The sequence below is a fragment of the Canis lupus genome, chromosome 21 (genome assembly GCF_003254725.2).
Source record: "Canis lupus dingo isolate Sandy chromosome 21, ASM325472v2, whole genome shotgun sequence".
Taxonomy (NCBI): Eukaryota; Metazoa; Chordata; class Mammalia; order Carnivora; family Canidae; genus Canis; species Canis lupus.
In genome coordinates, this window is record NC_064263.1 from 26,819,128 (window position 1) to 26,843,439 (window position 24,312).

Sequence of the window (24,312 nt, forward strand, 5' to 3'; positions counted from 1 at the left end):
GCGCGCCAAATAGAGGGGCGGGGCGAAGCCAGGCGGGCTCTGCGCGCCCCGCCGGCTTCAGGACCCAGATTCGGCTTTGCCCACACTAAGTATGGAGGCAGGAGAACCGCGTTCCCGCCGGGCGTGCCCCACACCCAATGTGGCCGCGAGAAAGGCAGTTTCCAGGGCTCTGCCCATACTCAACATGGCGGCTACGGGGTTCGGCCGATTTGGGGCTATGCTAGCCCTGCCCACGGGCCGAGGCGCTGGCGGCGTCGGGTAACGTCATTCGAGCTCCGTCGCGCCGCTTTTGCGCGGCTTTTGCGTCTCGGGTGGCGGGAGCGGGAAGGGGATTCGGATTGTCGCGCCTCCGCTCGGTGGAGGAAAGTGCCCTCTGGCCCCCAAATCAGTCCTTGCACCTGAGCACCCCCGGGAACCGGACCCTTCGCACTCTACCTACCACCTTCTCGATCCCGCCGGCGCCTCGGAATTGCAGCCCCGTCTCGATTCCCTCAGCGCCTCAGCCACTAGCCGCGATGCACGTGATCAAGCGAGGTGAGAGGCCGGGGAGGGGGCGGCGGGTCAGTGGGGAGCAGGTAAAGGGTCGCGGGGCTGCCGCCGCCCCCGCAGTTGGCCGCGCCCGCCGCCGCTTCGGCTTCCCGCTCGGACCGCCGCGGCTTCCCGCCCTGTCAAGCCAGCTCGGCCTCTGGCTTGCGTCAGTGTCACCCTCCCGCCCCCCAGCCGGCCTTCGCTGTGAGCCCCCGCGGCTTGGTCATCCTGCCGCCTTTCAAAAGAGTAATACCTGCCCTTTATCGAGTAGTTACTCGGTAGTGCGCCGAGCACTTTCCCGGCAGTATTTATTAGCTCCGCTTCTCAGGTGAAGAAGCTGAAGTGCAGAGAGACGTTCGGTGACTGACGCGAGGCCACCCAGTGAGTCGATGGTGAGGCCAGTGTTCGAACCCGTGGCTAACCTCGGAGTGTACCGGAAAAGCCTGGGGCTGCTGACCTGTCCTGGGTCGGGGAGGAGCCAGAAAGAAGGGACTCTGCCCTGCGCGGGCCCCTGTCAATTTCCTGATCTCTTTTATGAGGGTGAAAAAGAACGGATCTTAGACCCAGGCATCCCTGGAATTTGCCCTTTGTAGGAGATGTGTTGCCCTCTGCCCCAGGAGTGGTCCCAGAGGAGTTTGGGACTGGGACTACGCATACAGAATCATCAGTGGGGAGGCGCAGACCACGTCTGACAGGATGGGAGCTCGGAAGAGCCGAGGACTTGTGTTCTTCCTCAACAGCTGATTCCCATTAGTCTTCGCGAGTTCCTCCTTTTTGTGCCAGGCCTTTGCTTGGCAATGGGAAATTATAAGAGGAGACAGCCCCTGCCTTGGCAAAAGGTCTAATCAGATTGGAAAAACAAGAGCAAAACATACATTTGGCAGAGAACCGTATGAGGCAGGTCTGAACAAATTTTGACTTGAATCTACTTGCCTCTGTTAAAGCAATAAAGTTACTTCAAAATTGTGGGCACTTAGTACTGGTTGACTGACTGGATGTTTCATCCTCTAGGCTGTGAGTATTTCAAAGGTGGGGACTTTATGCCCACACTTAGCATTGGACTTGCCCTGAATAGGAATTCAAAGAATGAACAAGAACAGTTATTTTAAAATATAGGACATAATGAATGCTATGGGTAGGCAGGTGGTTGATTTGGTTTTGTCCAGGTTGTTTAATAAGAGCCAAGAGGTGGAGAGATGGACAGTGATGGCCCCTTTCCCAGTTTTTAGTATCTTAAGGACATCATTCTCTGAATTTCCCTAGTCCTCCGTTTTAGCTGATGAGACCAAAAGACCAGAATACATAGTACACTTTTATTGGTCCATTCCTGTGGTTGAGATGAGCATCTAGTTTTTTTAGAAAAAAGTATGGAAGGATGAGGATTCCCTTATGATAAATCTGTAACAAATATTAATTGAAAACTTGTGAACTTAAATTACTGGAGTAGGTAACGCCCCTGTGTTGTACTTTTAATTTTGGGGTCCACTTTGAAATACCATAGTTTAAAAAGTACTGCCTACAACAAGCTCTAAAAGGCAAGGCATATTTTGTATCTCATTCCTTCAGAGAACATAATTTGAACCAGATGATTCTCTGCTGGATTCTGACAATAGCATTCAGCACGGCTTGTTAATATGCAAAGTTGTGCTTGAATTTATTTCATTTTTGAAAAAAAGTTTTAAAAGATTTTATTTATTTATTTGAGACAGAAAGTGTGAGGGAAATAGCACAAGTGGGGAAGAGGGGCAGGGGGAGAGAGAGAAACAGACTCCTTGCTGAACAGGAGCCCAAAGTGGGGCTCCAACCCAGGACCCTGGCAGATACTTAACCAACTGAGCCACCCAGGTGCCCCTTATTTTTGATTTTTAATGTGCTCAGGACTTTTCTGTTTCTCATTTTTGGCATGCCAGTGAGTAGCAGACTAGCTACTGTCATTTTTTGTTAACGTTTATGTAATTATCCAGGAGGACAATGGGCGGTCAATCTAACTTGTACCTTAGTCTTCCCCCACTTACTCAGGGTTTTGCTTTCCACTGTTTCAGTTACCTGGACAACTGCGATCCGGAAGCAGATGATCCTCTTGAGTATTGTCAGCAGGTCAATGGTAGCCTAACTACATCACAGTGCCTACATCTTTCACCTCACTTTGTGTCATCACATAGACATTGTGTCATCTCACATCATCACAAGAAGGGTGAATACAGTACCACAAGATAGTTTGAGAGAAAGACCACATTTATATAACTTTTATTATAATATATAGTTATAATAGTTCTATTTTATTATTTATTATTTATCTATTAATTAAACTTTATCATAGGTATGTATGTATAGGGAAAAAAGTATATATAGGGTTTAGTACTTTCTGTGATTTCAGGCACACATTTTGTAACCCACAGTAAAAATCACATCTTACATCAGGACTGAGAACACATCAGTGTATGTGTATATGTGTGTGTATAAATTTTCATAAAATGAAACAGCCATTTTCAAAATAATTCCTTTTAAAGCATCTCTTTGTACTTTGATTCTCTCTTCTATTCCAAATCTGTTCTCTAGCCCTTCATCTCTTTTCCCTTATCTCCTTCCCTACTTTTTTCCTAATCCCCTTTGTAGCCCAGTGTATTATTTTACAAATCTGTGTGGATATTCTGCTGGCACTGAGAAACAATGGCGAGAAGGCAAACATGGTTCTGTTTTCAAAGATCTTAATTGTGAAAGATAGACACATTTGAAAACCTAATATAATAAAGTATGATAAAAAAATAAAAAAAATAAAGTATGATAAATATTCTGATAGCTAAAGTAAAGGCTCTAGGAGCCATTCATTCAGTTATTCAGAAAGTGTTTATTTAGTACTTCTTTGTGCCAGGAACTGTTTTAGGTACTAGAGATTACAGCAATGAACAAAGCAAAGTAGATCCCTTTTCTCATGGAGTTTACATTCTTATGTGGGTGAGAATGGTAAGTATACATAAGAAACAAGTAAACCAAGGACAAACATATGGTCTCATTCATTTGGGGAATATAAATAATAGTGAAAGGGAATAGAAGGGAAGGGAGAAGAAATGGGTAGGAAATATCAGAAAGGGAGACAGAACATAAAGACTCCTAACTCTGGGAAATGAACCAGGGGTGGTGGAAGGGGAGGAGGGCGGGGGGTGGGGGTGAATGAGTGACGGGCACTGAGGGGGGCACTTGACGGGATGAGCACTGGGTGTTATTCTGTATGTTGGCAAATTGAACACCAATAAAAAATAAATTTATTATTAAAAATTTTTTAAAAAATAATGTAAAAAGAAAGTAAACCTAGGAATCAGTTTATTTCAGATAGTGATTAGGGAGATGATGACAAGCTGATAATAAAAGTGATTGAGAAAGTGATCTAGGATTAGATAGGCAGGGAATACCCTCTAGAGCTGCCGTTTGAGCTGAGCTCTGAATAATATTAGGGGCCAGCTATGTGGAGATTTGTGGGCTGAACCTTCCAGGTAGAGGGGATGGAAAGTTCATAACTTGTAGAAAAGGGATATCCTTGGTCTTACGGTATTGGCAAAGTCTTGCTGAAGAGACTTAGAGAAGGCAGTTTATATAAGAGGAAATCAGACAATTAGTATTCTGGAGGATTTCAGAAGAGGAAGAGGTCAGTTTGAGTTAGAGTGCTTGGGGCAGGTCTTGTGGATGTGATGAGAGTTGGAGATTAAGTAGGAGTTAGATGTATGGAAAGGTGAAAGAGGTACTTTTAGGCAGAGCAAGGTCCAGGCATTGATGTGGATATGGGGATGGGAGGCCCTGTTGGGACTTGATATTTCACAGGGAACAGGTGAAGAGGTGATAGGGGTCCAAATTAAGGAAGACTTTGCTTGAGAGAAGAGGATAATGTAGGCAGCAGGAGGCAGGGATTAATGATGTGATGAAGTCAGCATCACCATTTGGTTGCAGAGTTCACCAAATGGAATGATAGTCTAGAGAATGGTCCCTTAGACCACTAGTCTGCCTCCCTCTTCCAGTGCAAGTTAATATAATAGCTGTTGTACTTTTTGTCAGTTTCCTGATTAATGTGGCAGCTACAAAATCTGTTTGCTAATATTGCCTTATTGGTCACCTGTCAGCTTAGTCAGTCAGTTGGTAGAGCATTGAGGGGATAGTCCCAGGGAGAGCCAGTAGTAAATTTACTCTGTTGCAGAGTAACACTGAATATGTGAGTCTGGTCAGAAGGGGAGATCACAATAATGATCAGAAAGAGAAGGGCTGTTTTAGTGGTCATATATCCATGCAGAAGAAAAAGTAACTTGTTTTATTGATGATAGGTTAGTAGTGATGTTTTAGGATTGATTTATTCTTCAGACAGCCACTGAGCTAAGTTTCAACATAACAGATGTGAATGAGAAAGCCAAGTGTAAACACATATTTAACATGTTGTCCTTTGGTTACTAGTTAGAAAGGATTGGAGGGACAAAGCGATAAACTAACATTTAGCCTTTTGTGTATCACAGATACCGTGTTTGATGTTTTCCCAATAAGAGCAGCTTTTTAAAAATGAGATGCAATAGTTGTAATTATATGAAAGTTTTTAAGACAAAAACACTTTTTACCTTATCTCATTTTGTTGTCACAGTAAACTGAAGAAGAAGAGATATGATAATTATCCCCATTCTGTAAGTGACGACCTGTAATGACTGATCATATTATGTAGCTTGCCTAAGACAAGCTATTTACTGGTTGGTTATATTTGTTATTCTTGGTAGGAGTAAATAAATAAAGGTTGGATGAGCTACTACTGAAGTTAAACTAAGAATAATAGGACTTTGGAAAGACAAAGAGGAATACGTTCAAAGTACAGAACTGTAAAAGGACTAACTAGATAAGGTCAACATATATTTGCTTACCATATTCCCAAAATATGAAAACTAAGAGGTTGCAAAGAAACTGAACAGAAACTAAGACGTTGTCTCTAGAAAATTGTCTTGAATTATATATAGAAGTACTTCTTGGGGCACCTGAGTGGTTCAGTTGATTAAACATCCAACTCTTGATTTTGGCTCAGGTCATGATCTCAGGATCCTGGGATTGAGCCTTGCATCAGGCTCTGTGCTCAGCATGGATTCTGCTTGGGATTCTCTCTCTCCCTCTCTGCCCCTCCCCTGCTCATGCTCTCTCTGTCTCTCTAAAATAAATATATACAAATTTTATTTATTTATTTATTTTTAATATTTTATTAAAATTCAATTTGCCAACATATAATATAACACCCGGTGCTTATCCCATCAAGTGCCCTCCTTAGTGCCCGTCACCCTTACCTTATCCCCCCTCTCTAATAAATAAAATTAAAAAGTAAAAAAGAATACTTCTTTACATGGTGTGAGGTACGTTCAAAATCATTAATTGCCCTAGAAGAGTATGTGAGCCAAATCTATCATGAAGGTGTTAGAATGGAGACAGGTTTTAAATCATTTAACATTTTGTAAATATTTGAGTTCCTACTGTGGGCTAAGACTTAGTTCTTGGTCTTGGCACTGGGGAATATTGGTAAATAAAACATGCCAAACTCTTTTTCCTTCTGGAAGTTATATGCTAGTGGATGAGTAGGGAGACTCACACAGTAAACAAATACATAAGTAAAGTATATAGTATGTCAGATGATATACTAAGTGCTATAGAGAAAAATAAAGCAGAAGAAGGATGAGGATAAGAAGAGCAAAGCTGTGTTTGGGGCATTGCAGTTTAAAATAGGGTGATTAGGGAAGGCTCATTGAGAAGATAACTGACCAAAGACCTAAAGGAGTATAGATAGTCAGGAGGCCAGGGTTGCCAGGTTAGAGGAAGTGAAGAAGGTAGGAAAGCAGGAGTTAAAGTTGGGGAAGGGGTACACAGGACAGATTGTGTAGGATTCTATGGAATATTTAATGATTTTGACTTTTATTCTGAAGGAGATGATAAACCACTTGAAGGGGTTAATGAAATGATTTTGACTGAAGTTTTAAAGAGTAACTCTGGCTGCCATGTGGGACAAAGGGAGAAACACTTAGAAGCAAGAATCCAACTGATTTATATATAATGTAAGGGAAGAAGGGAAGATTTTCTGTATAGAATCCCTACTTTTTGATATAAAAATAATTTCTTGATGAATCTGTTGGGGTCTGAATCTTTTATCAGTGAAATAGCATCTTATGTTAGTCAATTTTAAAAGTTTATTACTGTTGATTACCTTTGATTCTTTGACATTCTTATCTTAATGAGTGCTAACATGAATTGCATGGTTTGATTCTTCAGATGGCCGCCAAGAGCGGGTTATGTTTGACAAAATTACATCTCGAATCCAGAAGCTATGTTATGGACTTAATATGGATTTTGTTGATCCTGTAAGTAAATATGGTATTCATTCATTCATTCATTCATTCATTTAGTTTTTAATATGGTTTATATTTAAACCTCGTTTCATGTGATTCTTTTTACTAGTCTCTTATCTCTTATCATTCACTTGCTAGACATTTAGGTTAGGTATTTTGGTTATAGCCTTGAATATAAAATGTGAATTCATTGCTTAAAACTTATTTTCTAAAACAAACCAAAACAAAACTTGTTTTGTAACTTTTGGTCCTGTTCTTTTCAGAGAACTATCAAAAAAAAAAATTTTCAGAGAATTATCAAAAAAAAAATTATCAGAGTGCAAAGAGGAAAACTTAACATTTCATCTTATTCATAGGTGGAAAAGCCTGTAGAAAAGCTGTTTTGGAGTTGTGGTCATTTGTATAGGAACAAGTTTAAAATTTGCCTTTTTGTTATCTACGTAGAAAGAGTACATTTAAATAATATGAAGTAGATTTAATTGACAACATTTAAATTAAGGAGAACTATTCAGAAGCAAGTTGCTCTTTTTCTCATTATTTTTTGTAACTCCCCTACTCTAGACCCTCATCATTTCTAATCTGGACTGCTGTCTCTAGTGGTCCGTAAAGTGTCCTCCTGGTCTTCCTCCAATCTTGCCCTTTTCAGATATATCTTACACCTAGCTTCCAAAATGATCTTCGAAGTGGAGTCTCTAAGAACCCTTTTTCCAAACCTGTTCATATTGCCCAAGCCTTATTTAGGTGTTTTATCTGTACTGCTCTGGCACTTGTGCTGGCTTCCCAGCATTAATCACATGATATGGAAATTAATTATATGTCTCCTCACCTAGAATCAAGAGTGGGCGGTGTCTTATTCTTGTAATATCTGCGATGCTTGGCATGTATGTAATTAGATACTTGATAAATATTGAATTGACCAAAGTGTTCAAAAGGAAATAATTTTAAAGTTGTTTAAAATATGCTTATTATAAATTCTCTCTTATATTTAGGAATATAAATAATAATATAAATAAATATTTAGGAATATAAATAAAATATATTTATATTTTATTTTTATATTTAGGAATTCTAAACAATAATTAGAATAGTAGAATGGTAGAATTGGAATGAATCTGAGAGATCATCCTATTTCATCTTCCTGTTTTAGAGATAAAGGTTCAAAGAGAAGGGGAGTGACATACACAGATGACTTGTTATTTTACCCTGAGTTCTGATTACTTGCCATGTAGCACCAGAAACTATTCAGAAGACTTCTCTACTCTTTTACTGAACATAACTTATCTCTTGGATCTGAGAAGAAAGTGATCAGGAGTGTGGGCTTAGGTATAATATAAGTAGAATAGATTATAAACTAGTAATACACACACACACACACACACACACACACACACACGTTTGAAAGGGGCATGCTTTGGTTACCTGGGAAGTGCATTGATTTTTCTGTTGAATTATGGTGTCTTTTAAAGATTCAGTAAATAAACCAAAATTTGTTTTTCTTAAAAATGTATATAATAATTTATGCATTATGTCTTTTAAAAAGAAGAACCTCTTACAATATGGTCTGGAAAACAGTGAAATGTAGTGAGGTTGAATGGGACGTGGAGTAGGAGTCTTAGTAACTGTGGGCAAGCCCCAGTATCCTGAGCTTCGGTTTCTCACGTAAAGTGGTGATGGTAATAATACCCATCTCATATGGCAACTGAGATGTCAGTGAAAATTGAGCTACTTTGTATCATGTGAAGTGCTAAGAGTAGTCATTAAATGATTTACACCTTCATCTCTTTTAATCGGAATGATTAAAGTTTGATTCATTTGCTTTCTCAGACTGGTCCTTAGGTAGAATTGGCAGAAAATGGGTAAGTTTGTAGCTCAAACCCTAATCACAGAGGGAGAATTTGAGTGAAAGATGAGGAAATACTAAGAAAATCACTGGTTTGTTTTTAACTATTTTCCTGAGGCCATTACTCTTTATGGAAGCTATACTACGGTTTCCCTTTGTTTGATGACCCCTCTTCATTGCATATGTAGTATGTATTTCCTAGTGGCTCTATTGGTTTATGAGTTCTCATTACTAAGTTTCCCAAAGTACAACATTCTGCAAGATAATTTTTCAGAAGAGAAAGTTGTCTGTTTTGTGTTGATAATAAATTTGATTGTTTTCTTCATTGATCTCTTAAGGAGGCTAGTGGTCCTTGGGGAAGCTCAAGCAAACTTATCTTGGTTTTGCTTTTATAGGCTCAGATCACCATGAAAGTAATCCAAGGCTTATACAGTGGGGTCACTACTGTGGAACTGGATACTTTGGCTGCTGAGACAGCTGCAACCTTGACGACTAAGCATCCTGACTATGCCATCCTGGCAGCAAGGATTGCCGTCTCCAACTTGCACAAAGAAACAAAGAAAGTGTTCAGTGGTGAGTCTGGAGGAAAAAGAATTCTCAGAAAATGTATGAGGCTATTCAAATGAAACCTTAAATATCAAAAGAAAAGTTAACATCTAAAAAAAATAAAAAAAAATAAAAGTTAACATCTTATTTTAAAAATGTACAAATGAGGGGCACCTGAGTGGCTTAGTGGTTGAGCATCTGCTTTTGGCTCAGGTGTGATCCTGGGGTCCTGGGATCAAGTCCCGCATCATACTCCCCACAGGGAGCCTGCTTCTCCCTCTGCCCATGTCTCTGCCTTTCTCTCTGTGTCTCTCATGAATAAATAAATAAAATCTTTTAAAAAAATGTGCAAGTTAGTGGCAGAGAGGGGCACTGGAACTTCTTGTTTCTCTATGCTGCTTACTTGCTGCATGAGTCAGTGGATCCTTTTCTTTTTTTAAGCCTATCTTTAGGTGGTTGGTGGTAGTGTGCTTGGAAAAATGAGTATTATTTACTGGCAAGTTCCGGGTTGAACAAAATGTCTTTTGGCATCATTAGCAAGCACTTCATACCATCACTCCAATTTTACAGTTCAGGGAATGCGAGCAAAGGACAGTTAAATAATTTGATCACTATGTAACAAGTGATATATGAAAAGTCAACTGGTAGACTGAGATTAGCAATCTTTTGGCTGTCAATTCCAGATCTATTATGTGGGGCTCAAACATTATATCACCCTCTTCATTAGATTTATTTATTACTTTTTTAAAAAAGATTATTTATTTTTGAGAGAGAGAACACAAACAGGGGGAAAGTCAGAGGGAGAAGCTGACTCCTGCTGAGCAGGGACATCCTCTCCCCCACCCCAATACTGGACTGTGTCCCATGATGTTGGGATCATGACCTGAGCTGAAGGCAGAAACTTAACTGACTGAGTCACCCAGGCGTCCCTCATTGGATTTATTGTAGATATATTGGTTATCCCAAAATTGATGTATAGATTTAAGACAGTCCCAATCAAAATGCCTGTATTATGTGTGCATATATAAGTTATATGTAAATGTGGACTGCCTACATTTACATATACCTCTGCTATGATGTCTTGAAAAAGAACAGAGAGGGAGGGCTTATTAACTGTGGTTATAGAAATAAAATGCTTGGGATGATAGATTATAAATTCAAAGTTGAGTTTTTATTCCTTTGAGATAAAAAAACTATTGAGATAATGATTTCTACTTTTATTTATTTTCAACCAATAATTCTCAATGGGGTTGGTCATCAGAATCATTGGGAAATCTTTTTCAAATTAGAAGAGGCTATGTTTAACTCTGGAAGATTGTTTCCTTAACTGAGGCATTATTATGTATTTTTTCAACATGTATATGGTTATGGAGCACTTTCTGTGGTAGGTAATGAGATAGGTTGGCATGAAAAAAAAGGTTTTAGAGTATTATCTGAGGATTGAATTTGCTGTTAAGTGATTCTGACATTTATTTATTCAAAAAATCTTTTAGATGTGATGGAAGATCTCTACAATTACATAAATCCACATAATGGCAGACATTCTCCCATGGTGGCCAAGTCAACACTGGATATTGTTTTGGCCAATAAAGATGTATGTATAATGCTTTTCTGGTGAAAAATTTTTTTACAGAATCTTTTTTTTTTTTTTTTTTTTTTTTTTAAGCAACAAGCACATTTAAAAAAATTTAAACACTACAAATGGTATAGGTAAAAAAGTAATTCTGCCTTGCTGAATCCTACTTTTCTTTCTAGGGCAAGAATGTTTTATCATATTTAAATGTATTTTTCTAGAGTTCTATAATATGTGTGTGTGTTTATATATATGTACATGTATATTTTTCCTTTTAGTGGTAGTGTACTATGCCTACTGTTTTTGCTAATACTTTTTTCACCTACAAGTTTACCTCAGAGGTAGTTCTATATCAACGTTTATTTTTATTTTTTATATATCAGCATTTATGAATTTACCCTATTCTTTCTAATGGCTGCATGGCCTTCCACTTTATATTGTCATTGTACATATACATAAGAATTGTTCTATTGATGAATATCTGTTTTCCATTTTTTGCTGCAGTGAATATCCTTGTATAGTATGTGCTTTGCTCATAGATAAGTATATCAGTAAGATAATTCCACTCAGTGAAGTTGCTTAGCCAAAGAGTATGTGCATTCAAAAATTTTGTAAAAAAAAAAAAAAAAATTAGTAGACATTGCCAAACTGACTCTTAAAATATTGAGAGATCTTGCTCCACAACTTAAAAATTACCCACCTATTTTTTTTTTCCCACCTATGTTTAAACCCCTTTCTTACCTAGATCCCACATGAGAAAAGGGGAAAGATGTGTAGGTCTAGCCAGCCCTTTTGTACATGGATTTTTTTACCATGGGTATCTGGGCAGATTAGAAACCAGTTTTAACCTTGGATAGTAGAATGATTGATTAGTCAACTGTCCCTCAAAATATGTATCTGATGTTAAAGAGACTGAAAGAAGACCAAGTTATTTGTGTATTGTTCATATGTATGATCTGGAAGACAAACTAAAAACAAAAAGAATAGAGCAAAACCTATATTTGTAAAAGAAATACTGATAAGTATTTCAGTTCTCCATTATTTGTGCAAGGCACCTACCTGCTTTTGGCAACAAAGATAGCCTTAAAAATTTAAGAGAAAAGGAAGGGTTTCATAGAGACTTTTCTAGTCCTTGGCCATGATCATTACACAGAAACACTGTCAGTATTTTGAAAAATAAAATTAACTCCATTTTTTTCTATCCAAAGTGTTTATTTGTACCAGATTATTTTTGTTTTCCTCTAAACAGCTTTATAGCCAAGAAAAACTCTGTAACAATGACCAGTTCTGCTATAAATCTCATTATAACACTAGTTTGTTTAAAACTTGTTAAAGTTTTTTTTTTGAAGAGCCTTAGAATTAATGTAATACTACCTTCTGTCATTGTTTATCATATTTATTGTTACATGCAGTTTAAAATGGGCTAATTTTAAAATAAAAATATGTATTAATAAATATGTGGTACCAATACCTTTAGATTAACAGGTAGTCTAAAGACATGTTTAAGGATAATATGATCCCTCTTGTGTTTAGTTCTTTCCTTCCTTAATTAGAGATGAACTGTAAGCATAATGGGGAAAGTTTGGAAAATCACATTAATATTTTTACTTATATACAGCTTACATTTATATGTTCTCTTCTAGTCTTTTAATATAAATGTTTTAAACCTAATTTAATTTATGTACTATTTTATTTTCCTTAGTGATAGATATAAATTTCTAGTCTAGTAGTGTTAATCTCTTTTATATCCTGTATCAATTTTAGTTCTGGAGTCAGGGCTATAAGATCAGATTTTGTGAAAATAAATCTAATTATCTTAACTATGGGTTTTTTTGTTTTGTTTTACCTCTGTCAGCGCCTGAACTCTGCCATTATCTATGACCGAGATTTCTCTTACAATTACTTTGGATTTAAGGTAAATAATGGGTTTTAATAAGTGGGAATTCCTCCTTAAATCAGGAAATACAGGTTTTTATTATGTTTTAGTGACATAAAGGCAGTAAGTTTGGGAGTCTGGATGGACCTCAGGCAGGGATTAGGTTAAGGTGGTGGTGGTTGTTTCAGTTAAGGAAAGATAGCTTGATGCATTTGCGATTTTTGAATTTTCCAAATACTACTCCATAACTGAGAAGTTATGTAGATACTTTGTTAGAATTATTCCATATTTTTCTGTTTATGTAACAATTATATATTCAATCCCTACTATGTGCAGAATACTTTTTAAGATACTTTTGTGTTGATAAACAATATTGTATAGTGTGATTGAGAACATGAATGTTGTCAGACCATCCTGGTTCAAATCTCTGCTCTTATTAGCAAGTTACTCAATCTCTTTGTGCTTCAGTTTCCTCATCTTTAGAATGGGGATAATAATAAAATTACAATAACACATTCTCTTGAGAATTAAATGAGTATGTGTATGTGTGTTTGTGTTGCTTATAACGGTGCCTAGCCTTAGAATAGCACTTCGTAAGTATTAACCATAAAGACGACGATGATGATAAATACCACAACTTCTGCAGTTAACATTTATACACATTAATACAGAGCTGGCTTTTTCCAGGAATTTTCATGTAGTCTTTTCCAAGAAAACAGCCAACCGATAATGTTCCAGACTGAAGCCAATAAGAGTAAATAGGCTATTCTTTTCATTTAAAATTATATAAAAACTGAGAATATGTAAATAAATTGCCTTGGGGCTCCTGGGTGGCTCAGTCCATTAAGCATCTGCTTTGTCTCAGGTCATGATCCTGGGGTTCTGGGATTGAGCACCATGTCTGGCTCCCTGCTCAAGTCCTGCGAGGAGCCTGCTTCTCCTCTGCCCTTCCCCGCCCCCTGCTCGGGTTGACTCTCCTTCTTAGGTGCTCTGTCTCTTTTTCTCTCAAATAAATAAATTTAATCTTTAAAAAAAATAGATTGCCTTATTATGAAAGATATATCCATTGTGTCTTTAAAAACTATGCTCTGGAAGTGTTTTGGTTGCTTTGCTTTTTCTAGACACTGGAGCGGTCCTATTTGTTGAAGATCAATGGAAAAGGTGAGAAACGAACATGTTTGTTATGTTTTCTATTCCTTATATTGAATATAGAGCTCTGAGTTATTAGCCTTAACATTTCTATTTAAATGCTAACATTTTTAACTTTAGGTTTGGCTTATGAATAATTGTTGGTGCTTATTGGTAGAAAGCTTTTTAAATTATCTTTTGGTATTCCTTTTTGACTCAAGTGCATGTCTCAGCCTAGTTTTTCTAACATCCCATCATTTGAAGCTCCTTTTGTTTTTAGTGGCAGAAAGACCACAACATATGTTGATGAGAGTGTCTGTGGGGATTCACGAAGAAGATATTGATGCTGCTATTGAAACATACAACCTTCTTTCTGAGAAGTGGTTTACCCATGCCTCTCCCACTCTGTTTAATGCTGGTACCAACCGCCCACAGCTTTCTAGGTATGTTTCATCACTAGTCATTTTTAATGTTCTGAAATGGTTTTGATTAGGGAGATAAACCTTGACCTGAAGAAATGAGGCAGTTAATCACATAAACATTAATTTAATGAACATTGAATCACTCCTGTTCTTATCAAATGAGATTTGCATCCTGGAAAGATCTGCAGTATCATAAATGAATTGGAGAAACAAATGCTGATAATGAAATTTTCTAAAGTTCACTGTGATGATATTTGCACAACTCTCTGAATATACTAAAAGCTGTTCATTATACGCTTTAAGTGGGGAATTGTGTGTTATGGAACTATATCTCAATAACATTGTTTTAAAAACAAATACCAAAAACTAATTACAGGGCTCTCTAAATAGTCTGTACTTTTGGATTAGGGAAGTGAAGTAGAGATTGAGAGAGTGGACAGATTCAGGAGGTATTTAGGAGGTAAAATTGACAGAATTTGGTGATGTTTTTGATTTGGTTCAAGGATGGTTCCTAAGTTTATGGGTAGAGTAATAGGATTAATGGTGATACCATTTTCTGAGAAAGGGAACACTGAAACAGAATCTAGTAATATTTAAAAAAAAAATACCCCTTAGCAACATTAGTGTATCCAGGAATTCAAAGATATGCTAATGTCAAATGTTTTGCTAATGCAAAAACTGCATTAATGTAATCCATTGCACTAACATTTTATACTCCATCAAATACTCTTTCATAAAAAAATTTTAACAAAATAGATACAGAAAATAACTTTCTTAATTTTTAGAAATATCCACTAAAAACACCTCTGTTTTCAGCAATGTAGTAGATGCTTGAGGTGGCATTGTAAGGTAAGAAAAAAAAAGGCTTGTAAATGAGGGAACAAAACTGTGATTCACAGATGGTATGATTTTTACATAGGAAATTAATACTTTGGCCTACATTTTAATAGAATATATATGATCTCAGAGTGGCGAAGGATATCTTAAAATAGTTATAATAGACAAAATAGCATTAAGGAAAAATTGACTACATTATAATTAAAAACTTCTGTGAACCAAAAACAAAGTGGAAAATCAAGTTTCAGACCTAGAGAAGATATTGGCAATGTGTATTAATTGTGAAGGGATTATAAGAAAAAAACACAAAACTAATAAATAGGAACCTGGGCAAAGGATATAAAGAAATAATTCACAGAAGAAACTTGACTGTCAATAACATGTGAGATGATAAACTGTTAGTAATTAGGAAAGTAGGAAATTTCCTAGTAATTAGGAAATTACTGTTAGTAATTAGGAAAGTAACATCATAATGAGATATTTCATATCTATCAGACTGATAAAAATTAAAAGGCTGATAATACCAAGTGTTGCTAAGCATGCAGAACACAGGGAGCTCTCATACATTGCTAGGTGACTATACTTACCCATTCACTTTGGAGAATCTTTAGTAAAATGCATATTTTTTGACCCAGGAATTCCCCTCCTGGGTTTTTATTCTACAGAAATCCTCAGACCCAAGCACCAAAAGATGTTCAAGAATTTCCACAGCAACATTGTTTAGAATACCAAACAAATTGGAAATAATCCAAATGTCCATCGACAGGCAAATGGACAGATAATATTGGTATAGTCATACAGTGGAACAGCTTATATCAATGAAAATAAACTGAGAGTGACATGTATCAGTAGGAAAAAAAATCTCTTAACACAATATTGAATTAAAAGCAAGTTGCAAAAGGATAAATAAATATACAACCAGAAATGTAAAAATGTCAAACATATATAAATGCTAAAAGAAGGTAGAAATGCATGGAATGGTATGGGATTGTAATTAAACTATATTTGTAGTGTCTTTTCTTGAAGTAGATGGTAAGTACAAAGTATATGTCATATTATTCCCTGTATATTTCTCAGTGCCAGCATATTTAATAGAAAAAGTTAATGGATAGAATCCATTTGGGTGGATGTATATTCAAGATAGTGAAAGGATTATTGGTAGAGTGAGGTTCCAAAGGTAGGGAGCAGGATGAGATCCAAATCACAAGTCAGAGGGCTTGTCAAAAAGGATCTAAAGGAACTTATATTACTCAGCCATTAGAAATGACAAATACCCACCATTTGCTTCAACGTGGATGGAACTGGAGGGTATTATGCTGAGTGAAATAAGTCAATCGGAGAAGGACAAACATTATATGTTCTCATTCATTTGGGGAATATAAATAATAGTGAAAGGGAATAGAAGGGAAGGGAGAAGAAATGTGTGGGAAATAGCAGAAAGGGAGACAGAACATAAAGACTCCTAACTCTGGGAAACGAACTAGGGTTGGTGGAAGGGGAGGAGGGGGGTGGGGGTGAATGGGTGACGGGCACTGAGGGGGGCATTTGACAAGATGAGCACTGGGTGTTATTCTGTATGTTGGCAAATTGAACACCAATAAAAAATAAATTTATTATAAAAAAAGGAACTGAAGTTCGGAGGGTCTATCAAAGAATTGGTTGACCATTGGATAGATGTTTCTTATTTCATAAATGTTTAATTTTTTTTGCCTTACTAATAGGTTGGAAAGACCTATTAGTGATGTATGCTTAGGAATTTGCATGAGAAAATATGATAAAGCACATCTGCAGCCTCATGAACATGTCAAATTAGTATTTTATACTTGATTGTAAGACTTCCTTCTAGGCTTAGCATCTAGGATGGGCAGCAAGGTGTTTTTAAATTGATATGATTCGTTGATATGTCTTGTGTCATATCCAGTAAAAGTATTTTTTTTTCCCTAAAATACCTAGGAATTTTGTAAACTTCAAATCCTTTATTTGCCCAATTTAATGTTTTTGGGGTACATAGTCAATTTTGTTTCTCTGCTTTGTTTCATTTCCTTGCTGAATTGTGACTTTTTCTTCCCCTGTAGCTGTTTCCTTCTGAGTATGAAAGATGATAGTATTGAAGGCATTTATGACACTCTAAAGCAGTGTGCATTGATTTCCAAGTCTGCTGGAGGAATTGGTGTTGCTGTGAGTTGCATTCGAGCTACTGGCAGCTACATTGCTGGGGTAAGCTTCTGTTTTATGACTGAAACATTGTAGACTAGAGGGATTCAGGTTGAGAACATGTCTGCTGGGTCTCTAATAAGTGCTAGCTGGCTGTGTGACTTAGAGTCAGTCATTTCACTACTTATTTCTAGCTGCTCGTTTATATTAGATGATCTGAAGGATTTTTTTTAGCTTAGATTTTGCAGTTCCCATTTATTTTAGCAATAATAGTAGCAGCTATCATTTATTGATTGCTTACTATACGCTAAATCTGTTACAAAAGTTTTACCTGAGTTACTCATTTAATCCTTGCTACAACTGTAGGAGATGGGTACCATTAGAGACACATAGTAGGAACTTCACTCCTTACAATGACTTTGTGGTTAGAGGCAATATCGGCTTCATTTTACGAGTGAGGAAACTGAGGCAGAGAAAATTAAAATTACTTCAAGAGATCAGTCACTTAATATGTGATAGAGCCACATATTAAGACTCTAAGCTTTAAGGCTCATGCTTTAAACATTGGCATCTTATGATGTGAATTTAGCCCTTTACTAGTTCACTATTGATTGGGAGTCAAGATAAGGATGTTGGATAAAACCGGGGTTTAAATTCTGTCTCTGCTACTTCCTAGTAGTGCGGCCTAGCAGAAGTTATTTTACATCTCTGAATTTGTTTCCTCACCTGTAATGTGAAAAAAAGATCTAACCCTACAGAATAAAGTTAGAGACTAGAAGGAAACTATTATATTATGTAGTGTTTTATTTTTTATTTTTATTTTTTTAAAAAGATTTTATTTATTCATGAGACACACACACACACAGAGAGAGAGAGAGAGAGGCAGAGACACAGGCTCCATGCAAGGAGGCTGATGTGGGACTCGATCCCGGGTCTCCAGGATCAGCCCCGGGCTGAAGTGAAGGCGGTGCTAAACCACTGAGCCACCAGGGCTGCCCTTATTATGTAGTGTTTTAGAGCACTTAGATATAATAGTAGGGTGAGCTATTGCTCACTTATCTTTCTAGGCTTGCTTTGGAGTTAGGATTATTTTTTAAATTGATGAGATACTTTCTTTTTTTTTTTTTGATACTTTCTAGTTTTAGGAGTCTCTGTATTTTCTTTGTTCTTCTGCTTTTTTTTTTTTTTTTTTTTAAAGATTTTATTTATTCATGAGAAACAGAAAGGCAGAGACAGAGGCAGAGGGAGAAGCAGGCTCCATGCAGGGAGCCCCATGTGGGCCTTGATCCCAGGATGCCCTGAGCCAAAGGCAGATGCTCAACTGCTGAGCCACTCAGGCGTCTCGAGTATTTTCTTATTTTCATTCTAGAATCCATTTATTGTTGAGAATCTCCATTTATCTTTATTGTCTTTATCTGTTGTATATAATTCTTACTCTGAGTTGCCTTGAATTCTTTTGGGAAAAAGACATTGTAGTAGTGCTTTTACTCTACCCAAAGTATATCCTTATATAATGTCCATTAGAAGGTATGGAGTTTAAATTTAGCTACCCTGATTTCAGATTTTTTTTTACTTGTAATGTTACATCTCATTGTAAATTAGAGATGCAACAACATTACAGCAACAATTAGAGAAAAACATTTTTGTTTTTTGTTTTTTTAAGATTTTATTTGTTTGATGGAGAGAGTATAAGCAGGGGGAGTGGCAGGCCGAGTGAGAGGGAGAAGCAGACTGGAGCAGGGAGCCTGATGTGGGGCTTAATCCTAGGACCCCAGGATCATGACTTGAGCTGAAGGCAGACATTTAATGACTGAGCCACCCAGGCACCCCCATTTTGTTTATTTTATATTGAGTATTCTGTTTTCAAAGCAAAGGAGAGATAGAAAGCAAGTAAAACTTAGTATAGACTAGGAGAAAACTTAGTATAGACTAGGAGAGAGTTATTGTTTGCTGTTGAGCCATTTCGTTCTTTTCCTTGTTTAGTTCCACTTTTTTCCTCCAGATTGCTTTATTCTTGGTCTCTCTTTCAGACTAACGGCAACTCCAATGGCCTTGTACCAATGCTGAGAGTATATAACAACACAGCTCGATATGTGGATCAAGGTGGAAACAAGGTATGTTCTGTTACTTGAAAGTCCTGGAAATCAGAACTAAAAATCTTTAATCATGTATGCTTCAAATAAGATGATTTATTGTGTATATTTCTAACTACTCTTTTTCACTTTTAAAATCAATTTAGAGAAGTATAATTTACTTATTTTAAAAGTGTACACACTTTTAAGTGTAGAGTTTGATGGATTTTGACAAATATAACATATTTGTGTAGTTACTATACCAATAAGGATATAGAACATATCCATTACCCCAGAATGTTTCTTCAAGCACCTTTGATTAATTACCCCATCACTTCCACCTGTACATACTTCATCCCTGGTTCCAGGCAGCCAATTGTCTAGTCAGCTTTTATTTATTTACTTATTTTTATTTTTTTATTTTTTAAGTAGGCTCCATACCCAATGTGGGGCTTGAATTCATGACCTTGAGGATCAAGAGTCACATGCTCTACTGACTGAGCCAGCCAGGCACCCCCCAGTCAGCTTTTTTATATGACAGTTTGTTGGCAAAGAATTTCTAAAGTTGTGACTTCTATTAATACCTAACCTTGAAAAAGGGTTGTAATAGTCTTATAGCTTTCTCTTTAAAAAACAAAACCAAAACTCTGCCTATTTCACAGAGGGAGAAGTAAAGTTGAGAAAATAGGTTATTTACCCAGTGTTAACAGCAGAATAATTTGCAATTTGAGCCTGCCTCAGACAGATATGTAGGCACACTAATCACCTGTTAGTTTATATATTTCCATAGTTGGACTTTATTTATTTATTTATTTCCATTGATGGACTTTAAAAATGATCATTGGAGACCTTATTAAGACATCACTTTTTTATCTTTAATAAGAGCACAACTTAACTATTGTCAAGGTTAAAGTGATTTTCTGTGGGTTTTGCATACCTGTTATATAATGAAAAGTGAACTATATAGCAGCTGAAAAGGAAGTTCCGTCTATGGTTCACTGTGTTACTTTGAACAAATTATTTCATCTTGTTTTTATCAATTGGCTCTTTTTTACTCCCAGAATTATAAGAACAATATTACTACTTATATTTGTAGTATTTTTATTTGTATTATCTCATTTAATTCCTTAATTGTGAAGATCAAAGGAGATATAGAAGTGCTTTGGAAAATACAAAGTTTCTTTGATTCTGTTTCTGAAAAGAATGATGAACTTATTTGCCTTTAGCGACCTGGGGCATTTGCTATTTACCTGGAACCTTGGCATTTAGACATTTTTGAGTTTCTTGATTTAAAGAAGAACACGGGAAAGGAAGAACAGCGTGCCAGGGACCTTTTCTTTGCTCTTTGGATTCCAGATCTGTTCATGAAACGAGTGGAGACTAATCAGGTGAGAAATAGGTACCTTTTGGTAAGAACAACTTGATTCATATCAGCTTTCTTTTTTCATCAGCTTTCATCTTAAATCAAACTTAGGAAGAGCTCACCTATGTGTTATGCTACGGAAGGCACTTTAAAACAATTTAAGATATGGCATTCCTGCCCTCTTGGATTTTTATTCTCTAAAGCAGATGCTATCTGATCTAAAATACTTAAAGGGTCATGTAGAAATAGGCAGAACTAGGTGTTTGAGCCTGAGTCCAAAATGATTAATTCTATAGCAGATTCCCAAGAGAGTCTATGGAAGCCATCTTATCCCTTGCAGTATTCCTAATGGACTATGCAGTTGTTTTTTTTTTTTTTTTTTTTTTTTAAGATTTTATTTATTTATTCATGAGAAACACATTGAGGAGAGAGAGAGAGGCAGAGACGCAGGCAGAGGGAGAAGCAGTCTCCATGCAGGGAGCAGTCTCCATGCAGGGAGCCAACTTGATCCTGGGTCTCCAGGATCACGCCCCGGGCTGGAGGCAGCGCTAAACCGCTGAGCCACCCGGGCTGCCCTCAGTTGGTTATTTGAAGTCTCTTATGAGTTCTTCCCTTTGTAGGACTGGTCTTTGATGTGTCCAAATGAATGTCCTGGATTGGATGAGGTTTGGGGAGAGGAATTTGAAAAGCTATATGAAAGGTATGGTAAAAATATGAAAGTAATAATTTTTAACCATGTGTTTCTTTTATTTGGGGGATCCAAATTTCAAAACATCAGTCATTAGGCAGTTTCTAGGAATCTTCAGAAATATGCAGGAGAGAATGTAATTAATAATTTTATTTTGGTCAGATTTGCTACCTGAATCTTCACCAAAATTTGGTTTGTATCTTCCTTCTTAAAACTTTGGGACTTACTTTGGTGCTTTAGTTTTTAATCGATACTTATAAAAATGAAAGTAAAGGGTTATTTTGTTTTGTTATACAGTACATTTGATTGAATTAGTTATGCTTTATATTGCCCACAGAAACCAAGAACAGCTTGGACACGTGTCAGTAGTTCATTAAATAATAGCACAGTGGTAGATTTGACCACTTTAGATGTTATTCCTTCCTTAAGAACGGTATTGTTGATATAGTGGGATTTGAGTATATTCTAAATGGGTCCAAAGCTGCCTGATTTTCCTCTGTAGCTTTAGCCACAGTAAAATGAATATCCTATTCCTTTTCTTTCCCCTTCTCTCTTAGCAAAACATAGTAAACATTTAAGAGTTTTCATAATTTTATATCTTAGTGTCTTCAAGTTGTCTACAATAAAGATTTTCTTAGGGAATATTTAAAGTAATATTAGCTTTGCCTTTCAGTTATGAGAAACAGGGTCGTGTCCGCAAAGTTGTAAAAGCTCAACAGCTTTGGTATGCCATCATTGAGTCTCAGACAGAGACAGGTACCCCGTACATGCTCTACAAAGATTCCTGTAATCGGAAAAGCAACCAGCAGAACTTGGGAACGATCAAATGCAGCAACCTGTGCACAGAAATAGTAGAGTATACCAGCAAAGATGAGGTAGGTAGACAAACTTCTGCCCAAGTCCTGAGAGAATAATCTTAGGTAGTTATTATTTGTGAATCCCTCACTTGATTTCACTTGAGATGGGGGAAGGGAGTTTTCATAGTTTGCTGTAAGTAGAAGGCACTAAAATAGAGATGACAAAGGAAAGAACACGTGTGATCTGTGCCCTTAAATATCTTACAGTCTAAACCATGTGGAAAAGATTATCACTTTTTTCTTACACACACATTGTTGTAATAATCTTTTCTTAGTGTTCAGTTATGGTGGATTAAGACAAACACAAGAGAATATATCAGGATGTTCATTCAAATTAAAGTATGTAAATAGGTAGAGAGTCCATTCAGTAAATGGTGAGGTAAAATTCTAATCTCAAATCTTTAAAGCAATTCACAGAAGAGGCAAGGCTAGAAATAGGACATAGATTTGTTTTCTTTGTTTGCTTTTTAAAAAATATTGTATTTATTTATTTGAGATTGAGCATGAGCTAAGGAGCAGAGGGAAGGGGAGAAGAAGACTCCCCACTGAGCAGAGAGCTCAACACAAGGCTCGATCCCAGGACCTTGGGATCATGACCTGAGCCAAAGGCATATGCTTAACCAACTGAGCCACCCAGGCACACCAGTTGTTTTTTTTTTTGTTGTTGTTGTTTAATCTTATGAAAAAATTTTCCATTTGGGAAGAACAGCCTGTCAGATCTGAGACAGGAATAGGTTTTATGCAGAGAATGTCAAGTAAGTTTGTTTTGATGGAGCAAATACATTATGGTTTGGTATATGGAGAGATAGGCTATGGCTGGGGGAGGGGAGATAGTAGGTGAAATGTCTGGCATGTCACAGAGTAGAAAGCCCTCATAAGTTCCAAAAAGGAAAATAGCTTCAAAAGGCTGGGATGTGAAGGATAGTTCTTGTTTCTGGTAATAATTGAGTGTCTTGCTGTGAAAGGAAGTTGGAGGTTAGCTTATGGAGATTATTATAGTTTTTGGATGACAGGCTGCTTGGATGTTGGATGTAAACTTTGGAGATGAGGAAGAAAGAGCAGATACCATCTGCTAGGACCTAAAAAACATGACAAATGAAAAGTGGGGAAGAAAATGATTAAGTGAATTAAACATACTGCAGTTTAATTTAGCCAGAGGTAGTGAGCACTAGCTATAGGTAAGGCACTGTACCAGGTGCTCTGGGATGTAAATGATTATGGCTCAGGCCCTGCCCTTTAGAAACTTATAATTCATTATTGGAGAAAATATACCATACTCAAGTAACTATTGTACAGGATAGATTATGCTATAGAGACCCTCTTAAAACACAAATCAGACCATATCATTCCTCCACACAGCACTCCTCTTTGACTTTCCGTCCCATGCAGAGTTTGTTCATTCTTTTTTAAAATTGAAATATAATTCTCATACCATAAAATTCATCCTTCTAAGTGCACATATCAGTGTTTTTTAGTATATCTACAAGGTTGTGTAACCGTCATTAATATCTAATTCTAGAACACTTTCCATCAACACAGAAAGAAACCTTGTATCCATTAGCAGTAGCTTGCCAGTTGCCTTCCTTCCCCATCTCTGGCAACTCTTAATCTGTTTTCTGCCTCTGGATTTGCTTCTTGTGGACATTCTGTATAAACAGAATCATATAATATGATATGGTGGTCTGTTCTATCAGGCTTATTTCACTTAGCATGTTTTCAAGGCTTATCTGTGTTGTAATATGTATTGGTATTTTATTCATTTCCATCCAGAATTCCTACAGTGCTCTGAGTTCATGCACAACTGGGTATGCCCATCTCATCTACTGTTAGTTTCCTCCTTGCTCACTGTGCTCCCGCCCTATAATTTCCAGATATATCAAGTACACTCTGTCATCAGGATTTATGCTTTTACTTTGTTAAAATGCTCTCCCCCGCCAAATAGTCACATGGCTTGCCGTCTAACCTTTTCTTTTTTCTTTTCAAAGATTTTATTTATTTATTCATGAGACACACACACACACACAGAGGCAGAGACACAGGCAGAGAGAGAAGCAGGTTCCATGCCGGAAGCCCGACAT

At 37.0% G+C, this 24,312-nt stretch overlaps 1 protein-coding gene across 1 annotated transcript in view; it reads left to right on the forward strand.

Annotated features, from left to right (window-relative positions):
* Positions 1–180: 180 nt before the first annotated feature.
* The window catches only part of RRM1 (ribonucleotide reductase catalytic subunit M1), a 35,468-nt gene continuing 11,336 nt past the window's right edge, over positions 181–24,312 (forward strand). Inside the window, exons 1-12 of the mRNA XM_025459206.3 lie at positions 181–534; positions 6,802–6,890; positions 9,114–9,291; positions 10,758–10,858; positions 12,693–12,752; positions 13,835–13,874; positions 14,122–14,284; positions 17,176–17,317; positions 19,285–19,368; positions 20,553–20,714; positions 21,310–21,389; positions 22,051–22,252. Of these exons, the coding sequence (XP_025314991.1) occupies positions 516–534; positions 6,802–6,890; positions 9,114–9,291; positions 10,758–10,858; positions 12,693–12,752; positions 13,835–13,874; positions 14,122–14,284; positions 17,176–17,317; positions 19,285–19,368; positions 20,553–20,714; positions 21,310–21,389; positions 22,051–22,252 (1,320 nt within the window). The 5' untranslated portion in view covers positions 181–515. The remainder of the gene's footprint in view (positions 535–6,801; positions 6,891–9,113; positions 9,292–10,757; positions 10,859–12,692; positions 12,753–13,834; positions 13,875–14,121; positions 14,285–17,175; positions 17,318–19,284; positions 19,369–20,552; positions 20,715–21,309; positions 21,390–22,050; positions 22,253–24,312) is intronic.